This window comes from Buceros rhinoceros, unplaced genomic scaffold (genome assembly GCF_000710305.1).
Source record: "Buceros rhinoceros silvestris isolate BGI_N320 unplaced genomic scaffold, ASM71030v1 scaffold6755, whole genome shotgun sequence".
NCBI classification, from domain to species: Eukaryota; Metazoa; Chordata; class Aves; order Bucerotiformes; family Bucerotidae; genus Buceros; species Buceros rhinoceros.
The window spans coordinates 19,400-31,762 of NW_010413319.1; the positions used below are offsets into that span (position 1 = coordinate 19,400).

Genomic DNA, 12,363 nt, shown 5'->3' on the forward strand with positions numbered 1-12,363 from the left:
CTTTCCCTAGTCTTTGGTTTTGATTTCTCACTCCCCTCGGGCTCTTTGTTCCGTTTTGATCTCAGGCTGGATCTGTCTCCTTCCAGCATGTCTGATCACTGACCCCCATTACCTCAACCTCCCTGGATTTGCTCTTTTTCCACCTTCACTCCCTCTTTGTGATGTGATTCTGCTCTGGTTTTCCCTTGCTTCCCTCTCTCCACCTCCCCCTCCCACCTCTAACTGACCTGTCGACAAAATGCTTTCCTGGTAATTTTAAATTTCTTAAATTTTGAACTTCAAGTGAGGGGTTCCAGCTTGAGTAGCTCAACCATAGGTAAAGTTCCAGCTCCACATGGTAGTCTCTAGGAATGTTTTCTAAGCGAATACTTAAACCTTCTCTTTACAGTAATACTGAATGCCTGTTAGGATTGTTTTTCTTTAATATTCACTTGATTCCTTGATTTACTGTATTTATATGGCTTGACATTATTGGGAGTCCAGCTGAACCTCACTTGAAGAGAAAGCCGCTGACTTATACTATCACACAGCAGAGGGCACTGGTGTCGTACCAGCTGTCGGTTGATCACGAGAGCCGTTCAGCAGCTCTCTTGTGTGGGTACAGAATCATTGTAGTCTTAGAAATAGCAGAAATAACGGTTCTGGGCTGGAAAATCCAATTTCTCAGCTGAATGCCAGCACGTGTGTGATGTTTAGGCTAAATGGTAGCTGTGGGGGCAATAAAAAGTTATTTAATTTGGCTTGGTGTTAGTCAGTTGTACAGTGCACTGTAAGAAGAGTTTCTTTTCTGTCCGGCACTTACTGGTGACATATCTTTTCCCTCTGAAACAATAGTTTCCCGCGTCTGAGCGTTTTTCAGCCTTGTGTAGGCTCCGTGACAGGGATGCTTCCTTGCAATCTGGATGATATTTTTTTTGTCAGTCTCTGCAAACCTGTAAAAGGTGAGATTTTTGTACATGTAGTTAATGATCTAATCAGAAAACTACATTTGAGTGCCAGCTCAGGAGACATTCTGCAAATGTGAGCCAGGCAGCAATCTCTAATGAAACCTGAGAGGCAGAAATACAGAAAGCTTTCGATCCATGGCTCTTGAGGCGCTGAACTGCTTTGGGCAGAGCAAGAAAGTGTGGGGTGATGCCTGCTGAGCACAAGGAGCGGAACGGCTTGGTTGCCCATCATGTCAGTGGGGCAGAGCTGGCGAGGATGGCGTGGGGTGTGACCCCCTCCTCAGGGAGTGGGGTGATCTCCGGTGGTTGCGTGGAGACTCCGTGGCTTCTCAGCAGTGTGGAATAAATACTGAAGAATGAGGAAAAAGTGAGATGGGTGATGAAAGCTGTGAGTTGATCAGGAAATCCAAACGGAGGCAATGCGGTGTTTGCTTCATCATCAGACCTTTCTCTGCTGGTCCTGAGTGCTAACAGGGGGGCGTGAGGGGAATTACTGCTCTTTGGAGCATGAGGTTTTAAAGGGCTGGGAGACAACCTGAGAAACCTCATTTTATTAGCAAAAATGTATCAGTTGTCACCAGGAAAGCCTGACCTTATGCCATGTGCAGCGGGTGATACCTGGGTATTAGAGGAGCTGCTAAGATTATATAAGCTTGGTACTGTTGATCTGAGCCTGGGTCAGATGCATCGTTACAGTGAGCAACTGGGGCCAGCAAATCTGTATGTTATGGGTGTGATTTACCAGGATTGTTCATCAGGACCTGTGGCTGTCTAACGATTTGCACATTGTCAAAATGAACAAGCCAGCCTTTTACCATATACTGCTGAATTCCTCTTAGCTTTGGTTCTTCCAGAGCAGATCAGATTTAAAAGAAAGAAAAAAAAAAATTGAAATCCCGTTTTGACGGGCTACCAGCCTCCTTTGAGCTTTCAGTATCACTTTAAGAAGTTAAAACTAGTAACAATGAAGTATTTGTGGTTGAGTGCCTGTGGGAATGAACTGACTCTGTAATCTCAGTCCTTTAGTGGTTTGATTTTTTTTTTTTATCACTTTATTTGGTCATTTTGTGCTTACTATAACTATTAGTTGGAGGAATCATCCTTTAAACCAGTTTCTTAATGACAGGGTAAGTTGTTATTTTACACAGGAAGGATTAAAGGTTTTATTATATTATTATACCTTTCCGGTATTTTTAATTGTGAAATTGTAAAAAAAAATCCTGAACTCCTTGTGATTTGAAGAAGTATCCACTAACAAATGTAACTGTGCTCATTTAAAATCAGAGGTCAAGGAACATTGTGTTTCTGGCATATGTTTTTTATCTACTGTGTGTGATGTCACTGTGTTTTCTTGTTGGCTGCTCATTCACTGTGTGCATCCCGGTTATAAACTCGGGGGGGCAGGCAAGCTCCACGGATTTGAACGTGGATTTGAACTACTGCAGAGCAGTTTGTTTCAAGGGTATCTAACAGAAGAGTTCTTCTGCTGGTTGTTTTCTGCCCCCTTCTCTTCGAGATGGATCTCTGCTATCTTTCTTTGGATATTATGAACTGCACATGCCTCAGAATTTGTGTGCAAAAAAAAAAAAAGATGAAGAAACAGCCTCCCCCCCCCGCAAGCTAGCCAGACATAGTGAGACATCTTTTTTGGAGTGTAGGCTTCATCTGTTTCACACAGCTTGACTTGGATCGGTGATTGCACACAAACCCTTGCTTGCGAGTGAAGTGATGGTAGTTTTGTGAAATGGCGTAAATCCAATTTAACATTAATTACTGCAAATAGGTTTTTTTAAGCCTGTGCAATTTTCCAGTGGGCGCATGCATGCAGGTGGATATGCGTGTTACTTAAATGTACATAGCGCTTTGTTCTCCCTTCCTCTCATTTCTCATGTTGGTTGTTTTTTTTTTTTTGTTGCCTGTTGTAAGATTTAAAGGACAGTAAAATAGCACAGCACGCAATGTATTTCGATTTTCTTCACTTACAAAGAATTACAGGCGTTTTCTTTGCATATGTGATTTCATTAACTTAGGCCTGTGGATGAATTACAAGACAAGAGGGAGAAAGGCAAATCATTTGTGGATAATGGAATTATTTCCCCAAATTAAAAAACACCTTGCTCTGTGAATTCCGAATATTTTGATTGTTCAGTGTAGTCCCTCCGTGAGTGGAAAACGGATGTGTTCTTTTAATAATTCCTCCATTTCCTTAAACCTTCGTACATTTGGTGCAGCCCCATCCTCTTTCTGAGGTCTCTCTGGAGGAATCTGGAGGCAGAGCAGAACAATGCCCAGACATGCAAAACATCTCTTCATTTTGCAGAGCACGGCTCTGGTCACGAGAGCTTCACAGCCCTGCAGAGAGAAGCGAGGAAAAACAGAAGTCAAGTGAACTGACATTCCCCAATAGATGGATCCAGTGGCTTTTTGTGTTTTTTATTACCTGGCTGCTGAGGGCAGGTGAGGGTATGCGATAGGGTGGACATAGGTATTGTTGAACTTAGGGCAGAAGTATGCACTCAGAGATTTGAGGTGGGGTTGGTCCTTTTTGCCAAACCGGTCTCTGCCATCTACAGAGCCTGGCTGTTGGCGCTGAAGCGGGGGACGGGTTTGACGGTAAGCTGGTCATTTTGTACGTGGGGACGTACGTCCAGAGGTAGCTAAAATATCATAGATGTTGACAGCTCCTTTACTGTCGGTTAGTTTGCAGCTTGTCCTCTGTGGTTACCGGCAGCGTGACCTGGTCTCAGGTAATGAAAGCAGCAGCGCAGAGCTCTGTGGTGGCAGCAGGCTTTTTGACCTGGGACTGCGCGTCCGTGTGCCCAGCCGCAGATGGCACTTCAGCTCAGTTCGCTGGTTTGAAATTCTGACAGCTGTTGTATTTGGCTGCCAGGCAGCCAGTGAATTCGCATGGCTGATTCATTTCAAAGTGGAGTTTTCTCAGACACACCTGGCTTCCCTCTACTCCTTATTTGCACTAAACACAGCCTGGCCCTCCTCTTTAGTCCATGACAGCCATAGCAGGTGCGCCTGAAAAAGAAAAATCATAGAATGGGTTGGGCTGGAAGGAACCTTCGAAGCTCACCCAGTCCAACCCCCTGCAGGGAGCAGGGACATCTGCACCCAGAGCAGGGTGCTCAGAGCCCCAACGGCCAACCTGACCTGGGATGGTTCCAGCGATGGGGCTTCTCCCAACTCTCTGGGCAACCTGGGCCAGGGTCTCACCACCCTCAGCATCAAAAAAATTATAACGTAGTCTAAATCGTCCCTCTCTTCTTTTAAAACCATCACCCCCTGTCCTGTCACAACAGCCTCTGCTAAACAGATTGTCCCCAGCTTTCTTACAAGCCCCTTTAAGTACCAAAAGGCTGCACTAAGGTCACCCCGGAGCCTTCTCTTCTTCAGGCTGAACCCCCCCAGCTCTCTCCCCTGTCCTCACAGCAGAGGGGCTCCAGCCCTCGCATCATTTCTGTGTCTTCCTCTGGCCCCGCTCCAGCAGGTCCATGTCTCTGCTGAGGACCCCAGAGCCAGACCCAGCGCTGCAGGAGGTGTCTCAAAAATGTGAAACTTTTCTACGGAAAAGGTACGCTGTACCTTAATTACAGAGGCAAATGTTATGTCAGATAGGTTAAGTTTGGGTAAAACTGCATGAAGTGTAACTAAAACAGTCAGAAGGATGCCCTCCTGGAAGTGTTACGCTTAGAAGACTGATTCAAGCAGCCCAAGATTTGGCAGAACTTGGTTTTGAACCTTTCGTTTTGCTTAATAGAAAGGCCTAGGAAATTCTTTTTTTTTTTTTCTTGTTCACGGGCTATTGAACTCACATGTATTTACCATACACTAATATATATGTTTATGTATCCTTGATAACTGTTTTGTGTAATTTCCTTAACTGTTTTGTGTAATTTCCTTAACTTCTGTATCAAATGTCTGTTGAAGAGCTCTGAATTTCTCCTGAAGTCGTGTTTGAACTGAATCAGTCAGTCCTGACGTTCGTACACCAGGACACCAACAGTGCCAGCCCTTGTGCTTAAATACTGAGTGGAAGTCGCAGTGTACCTCACTCAAAAGACATTACCTCAACTCAGAAAAGGCTTTTCCCCCCAAAGCTGGTCTTAGGAACACTAAGTCTAACTAATATACACATCTGATAGGATTCGCAGGATAGTTACTCAGGTGGATTTTGATTCTGTCATGTCACACGTTTAATCTGTGTTTATTTACGCTATTCAAGTGTAGATGGATTAGTTTTCTTGGCTTGCTGTTCCTGCTAGCACTGTTTGCACTGTTTTCTCACATGAGGGACTTCTTGCTAGCTCGATAAACGTCTTGCTGGGCAGGTTGCGAATTTGTGCCTTGGACTCTATCTGCGTAGCAAAGGCAAACTGCTTGTAAAATTAAACCAGTCAATCCCATGACATGTTCCAAGGCCTCAAAAAGGTCTATATTTATAACACTATTAATTTTTTTTTTGGGTGGGGATGTTCCTTGCCAGTTTATCCCAATGTACTTCTGGACTGCTGTAGTTCAAAGAACACAAAAATTACTTGCTGGGCAGGTCGCGGATAACGTACTTCTGTCATGATTTTAGAAGAGCTGGAGCTATCTGAGAAGCTGTAGCCCTTGGTTGCTCTCCAGCTGCCCTGGCTGGAGCGATACCTGCCTCACAGCCTTTCAGCTGAGCCTCCAGAAAGGCTGCTGGGAATGGGCCCCAGTTCCCTTCAGTGAAACACATCTGGATTAGCTCATGCCTTGTCCAGCAGCAGTTTTGTCTGAAATGGACTGACTTTGCCCAAAAGCGTGGGGCAGGAGATCTGGTAGGGTAATCTCAAATGTGGAGAAATCATAAACTAGGATGGCTTTTAGTTTCTTGACCCAGTCTAGCCAGATATGTGAGTGGATGTTTGACTGCTGCTTCATTTATTCTGTAAACTCAGTGGATAGTGGGAGATAACTGGCAGTGAATTCCCTCCCTGAAAAACTGTAGCTGAAATGACCACGTTGATTCATTTTAAACTTCATTTGCCCAGAAAACATCGTTTTGATAGTGTGCAATTAACAATCTGTGAAGTGCTAAACATGTATCCAGCTTCAAAGTCTGTCCTTGTTACCTAAAATAAAACTTGAAAACAGGTTCATAGCTGTCATGTGTTGGACAAGCTGTGATTACTCCCAGTTACGGCACTTATTTTAAATTCTTCTAGGCTTTCAAACAGGCCATAGGGCTTAAAATCTTGGAACCCAGCGCACTGGGTCCATGTAACTGTTGAGCTGTAATACAGGTGTGTATGAAGTGCAAAGAATTATGCAATGTTTTTGTTTTACTTCACAATGTGTAATTTATTCATGGCTGAAAATATGCTTGAGTTTTGGCATGCCCTGTTATGTGTTATCTGATTATTTTAGCTGATTTACCTACATCACCGTAACATTCAAATTTTTGCAGTTCTGACCACCGTCCGTTTATGACTGGGACAGATTTCTGGTGGTGGCTTATGTAGAGCTCTGAGGTGCTTTGCATTAGATTATGTAGTAGCTCAGCAAATGAAGGAATACAGTCACCAAACCATGAATTTTAAAAAATCTTTTATGAGGAAATTAACATGCCGATTGTGCTTAGTATTTCTTTGCTGTTGAGAAGGTCGGGTTTCTGTTGGTGAGGTCAAACTTGATCCAGAAAGGCTGTTGTTTGGCATGTTACTTGGGTTTTATTGTTGGAGGATAACATTTGCAGTCTACTGATAGGTATTGCAAAGCTGTTATCAAAAAAAAAAAAGTGGAGCAGATAGAAATGGCCAAATATTTGCTGAAACACGAAGCTGGAAAAAGCTAAGAAAAATTTTAATTAAAGGAAAAACTGCCATTGTTGTATGAAAACATAGTTTGTAAGTCTTTAGGATAACTCTCTCCAGTAGAAATGTACTGGAGTTCTTCCTGTGTGGTGGGCTCGTGATTTCAGTGGCTTGCACTGAAAGTATCTTAAAAGATTTCCTGCATATTCTTTCAAAGATAGGACAGTTGCTGAGCTTTGGGTACTTCTGACTTGAGGCAGAGAGTGCTCTTATTGTTATTTTAAATTCCGTGATCCTCCAGATACATTTTCATTCTATCATAGAGTTCTGTTGGAAAATGAAAAAAATTGGCTTTGGAAGAAGAAAATGCACATTTGCATCTTTAAAGAGTTACCAAGAGAAAAACAAATCTGTCTGTTAGTTCTTGCTTTCACTGAATACATAAATGTTGAAAATTCCCAAGTCACTGTTACATCTCATTAAAGTGGTTGGTGGAAGTTGTGTGCATCATCATCTCTTTGCATGTAGTGCTGTTAAATAAAAAGACAGAATTAGTTCCTCATTAAGAATTTTAGCTGACTACCTCTTCACAAGTATTTTTTTTTTAATATAGCATTTTTTCATATTTGTATTTCTTGTGTAAATGAACAGCTGGGAGCATTTTGCATGTGGAACTTCAGGATTATTTAGTGAGGGGGTAGGTGGTGACATTGTGTGTTCATTGTTACTTCCAACATAAGTTTATCAATTCATAATGCACTGTGAATATCACTTCAAAAAGTTCCCAGCATCCTGGACCTGAGTAGTTCTGAACCGCCATCCATGTACGTACTGCTGTGATTTCCTCACTTCAGGGAAAGTTTTCATGTAGGTGCTGTAGAACCGGGTAATTGCTTTCCTTCTCAGTGCTCAGAACAGTGGTTTAGATTTAAAAGAAAGAGGAAAATGGGTAAGTGCAAGTAACTGAAGATGGGAGAAAGCGATTGCTGTCCTTGGCAGTAATCTTGGTTGATTTTTCCTTTTCGTGTAGAGAAAAAAAACCATGACCAGTTCTGAGAGGGTTCATTTTAGATCAACCCCATTTTGACTGGCCTCTTCAGATGTTCTGAAGTTCTTCTGTCATCAGTTATTTTACAGCCCGAGTTCCTCTCTGGGAAATTCTGAAGTGTTTTTGTCATACGAACCTACAGAAGTGAGGTATATGGAACAGCGTTTCACCTGAGCTGCTTCGTGGCTGCAGTACAAGAAGTTTGTTCTTCTGGGTCGATCAGCTATTACCGGGTCCAGCACTTAGCGCAAGCAGCTTTCAGGACAACCTGGCGTGACCTGGCCGCTGATTTACATAGCTGCATGTAGCACTGATGCAGAATCTGTGATAAGCTCTCAGCATCTGTCAAGACAGAAATAAAACGCTTGTGCCTTAACAGAGTAGGAATGCAGGGAAATAAATGGTCGCTGTGCTTCAGCACATTCAGGTGGAAGATGCTGTCGTTAGGAATAATACGAGGAATGAGCGGTGCTTATTCCATTAGCAGGTCTCTACAGGCAGGGCAGCGATGCTGCCAGCAGGCGTCGCAGTGCGAGGACACGTCCTGGCCCCTGGAATCTATACATCCCTCCCAGGTTGCCTGGGAAGCCGAAAGTAAGACAGTGGAGCCATTCAGGATGGAGAAGAAAGCTTTACACAGCTAGGACTGCGTGAGCGTGCCGGGGTATTTGCTGCACTGGAATTTATCCACAAGGTCTGTCAACTCATGAAACGTGCCACGTGATGAATTTTTTACTTTTTTTTTTTTAGTGGCGTAAGCAGATGTGATTTGGGGTTTACATCTTACCCAAAAGAATGAATTTTTTTTCCATGGTACCCTACTAAGCTGGCTAACAAATTCTTGATGCTTTTTATACTTTAATGTGTACGATATAAGAGCGTAAGCTGTTACGTACCACTCGCGTGCTGAGGCTGAGTGATGCATAAGTTGCACCACTCTGTCTAGTGGGAAGAACCAAAAATTACCTGAAAAATTGGAGGTAATAAGTCTGTTCCCGTTGTACTTCTTGCTCTTGGCCTCTTATAAAGAGAAAAATGCAGTAGTCTTTATGCTAAACAGATGGAACTGCTATGCCTGAAGCGTTGTGTTCCGTATATTTAATAAATTATGTTGTAGGTGGGGGTGTTTGTACACTTGAGAATTATTCACTGCAGCATTTTAGGTAATTTAGTTCTGTATCTCAGTTCTAAACCCACTCTCAATGAGTTAATGTTTCAAACACAAACATTCAACATGTGAAGAAAAGGATGGTTTTAGGGGGAGGGAGGAAGAAGAAAGGGAACAAAGCAGCTGGCATTTCTTTGGGAGAGTGATTGAAGATAATGTATTGTCTCACACATGCCAGCACCGTCTCGTGGATCCTCAGCTATAATCATCTGATGTATCTCCAGTTACTTGACATAACGGAGCTGAAGATCAAGCCCTGGTTACGCTGCGTTCCAAAGTGACTGAAGCTTTTGAAGCAAACAACTGAAGATAGCTGGGTTCATAGGCTTGACTCGGAGAATAAGCACTAAGTGATGGAGACACGGCTGTTCTGATTGAACATAGAACTAGTAGTGATGGAAGGAGACAAAATGAGTCGTCCTTACTAAACGTGGTGAGATTGCTCATGCCCTCACTGATTTTGCCGATGCCTCTGTATGATCTGGGATGTAGAATGGAGTGAAGGAAAGAGCTATTCAAGCCACAGCACGTCAGCCTTTTTATTTCAGTGTCCCGCTTTAATTTTAGCGTTGTTTATAAGTAGCAGTGAAACGAGTGCTAGCATGTTTAGTAGCTGGAGAAAGGTCGATGGATTTTTGCTCACTCTCTCTGCTTGCCTAGTGTTTATCCCAGTATCCTCTGCCTGTAAAACTGACGTGGTATGGATCCTTGTTAACAGCTTTCCCAAGGAAATGGACCTCACGGCAAGGCTTAGTATCGTGGTGTTCCCAAGGGCTCAGACTTTATGCCCAAAATGAATAGTTTCAAAAGCATAGGAGGTCCTGCTAAGGTGTTCATGCTGGGTTTGGAGTGGGGTGGTGTGTGTGTGTCTGCCCGACGCACGCCTCTCTTAAAATGCACTCTCAGGGATGCTGGAAAAATTGAAGGGAGGGATGTTTTTTCCTCCCAGAAGCTGAAGTCTGCTGGGCTTGTGATGTGTGTGAAGCAGCCTTGTGCTGATTTTAAGTGTTCTGACTGATGAACATACCGCATGTGGAAGATGGAATGTCGAGTTGGGGAAATAGCCCTGAAGGGTTTCTGTTCATCATTCAGATGAACAGATGAAAGTTGGGTTTGGTTTTTTTTTTTTAAAAAGAAAACTTTAAAAAGTTTTTGGAAAACACAACTCGTTAAGACTTTGTTTTCCCTCCCTGGACACTACCCTTCTGAAACATCTACTGCAGAGCTATTTCCCTATAAAACTGAGGATTCAGACAGCCTCTTGATTCCCTGTTGCAAAATGATGAGCCTGTGATGGTTTTGCTTCTTGCACGCCACTTGTAAACCGGAGATGTAAAATGAACAGCCTGCCATCTTCGGCCCCAACTCTTTGTCTGCTTTTAAAGCAGCAGCAGCCGCCACCTTTTTGTATAATTTTTGCTTTCTGCTGTTTCTGCTGTTTCACGTGACTATGAGTTATTAGCTGGCTAAACCCAACCTGTCGTACATCTGAAGGTGTGACAGGCAAGAGAGCGGAATCTCACATTCCTGCAGCTTTATGGCCTGACAGACTCAACAGGAGGAAAAGTAGTAAATCGGGTGCTTTTGTCAGTGAGGTGGGTGGGTCAGACCCTGAGCACGCAGCAGGAACAGACTGATGGGAGAAGAAATCTCTGCTGATCTTTGCTCGTCAGCTCTCTGCTAGTAAAAGCACTTTTAGAGTCTCTGTCATCTGGGTCTGACAGAATAGAAATGCCACCGCAAAGCGACTAGGGAAATCTGTCCATGTCAGAATGATGAGTGGAGCTGGAAACGCTGCAAAGGTGATACCGATGGAAGAGCACAGAGGACGGTGTTTTGTGATGGGGAACACACTCCTGAGCCTTTGCTTTTCTGGGCAGCCTCTGCGATGTTTTCAAGCCCATCTGTTGCCATTGTTCCTGTCTATAACTGCGTGAAACCTACTCAAATACCCATTTAATTCCATCCAGTTGAAAGATGGACTGAGTTAATGCACGTTTTGAGCAAACGTAGTTTTTCATGTAGTGTGGGAAACCGAACGTCTGAAATTTGTGGGTGCGTGTGGAAGATAACAAGTTTTGGTTCTGTTTGGTATGTTCGTTTGTTAATTCTGTAGCTGAAATTCAGAGGTTCAGAACGTGGCAAAAAGTTTACCCGAATTCCTCAAGGTGAACCTGTTTAATTTTGTACGCCTTTATCTGAGGCCCTTGATGTTCAGGAGTCCTCAAGATCCCATAGACTTAACATAGCTCTTGACTCTAGCAGTTTTTTCTCCTTTTTTGCGGTTTATTTGAAATCATTCCGCAGCACTTGGGTATAAATAGGTGTTTTGGTGGCCATTTGTATATATATCTGCATCTTCATGTAAATGATACTTCTCATTTCATACTACTTCATTTTCAGGTAAGTAGTAGCAGCGAGGAGTCTATCTACCATGAAAAACTGGGTGATTGGTGCTTCTAAAGCACTCAACCTTTGGGAAACTCCGTTCCACAGCTGCCGAAGTGACTGACTGATGTGCCAGTCTCGTAGTGCTTGCATTTGGCTTTAAAGGTCTTTGAAGCATGGACTCTTTCCTTGTTAAGACACTTCTGCTCAGCAAAACAGGGACTTTGCACTTTTTGGCCCAGCATGCTAGCACAGTGCTCATCACCAGGGAGCTTTTGCTAATGGAGTGATCTTGTTATCTTCTTACAGAATCACGTAAACCCAGCAATGGACTTCACGCAGACCCCTCCAGGAATGCTAGCCCTTGACAACATGCTGTACTTCGCTAAACACCACCAGGATGCTTACATACGGGTAAGGCTGCTTCTTGGAGAAGGGAGATGAGCTTGGGCCGTTTCCAGATGCGTGGTGGATGTCCATAAACTCAGAAACGAGTGATGGCGCAGAATTCTCTGCCCTGCTCTAAGTCTACCAAAACCTTTTAGGGTTTTCTGTGGAAAAGAGCAAATGCCTTGAAAAGTGACTGAGTGAGCAATGTCCTGAGAGTTAAGATGCTTCCGCTAAAACTACTGCTATAGGTGAGGTAATGCTTGGAGAAAAAAGGTAACGATTCATTTGCACAACCTATTCCTGCCCCCTGCCCGCTCCACTTCCTGCATTTGTTCTGCCAAGGGTAGTTAAAGGAAGTTGCACGTGGCATGTGGCACGTGCACAGCTGAATAATACCTGCCTCGGAACAGAACAACTTTTCCTGACCTTTGCTGAAAGCAGGTATTTGCCAAGCCTAAACCTAGTGAGCACGGATGGGAGTGGAGGGTAGTCCAGGACGTCAGTGTCCTAAGGGAGCAGGGATGGTTTAACTCCCCAAGAAAAAGCCTCCATGCAGACCTGCTTAAAGAAGGTCGTGTGTGGCAGGGAGACAGTAGGCACACTAATAATTTTTACTAAAAAGGAAAGAGAGAA

The 12,363-nt window shown here is 43.6% G+C and overlaps 1 protein-coding gene across 1 annotated transcript in view; it reads left to right on the forward strand.

The window, feature by feature from the left end:
- The window catches only part of LOC104493913 (engulfment and cell motility protein 1-like), a gene marked incomplete at both ends in the record, with an annotated part of 39,881 nt that overhangs the window by 15,509 nt on the left and 12,009 nt on the right, over positions 1–12,363 (forward strand). The window contains one exon of the mRNA XM_010136677.1: positions 11,650–11,754. Within this exon, the coding sequence (XP_010134979.1) occupies positions 11,650–11,754 (105 nt within the window). The remainder of the gene's footprint in view (positions 1–11,649; positions 11,755–12,363) is intronic.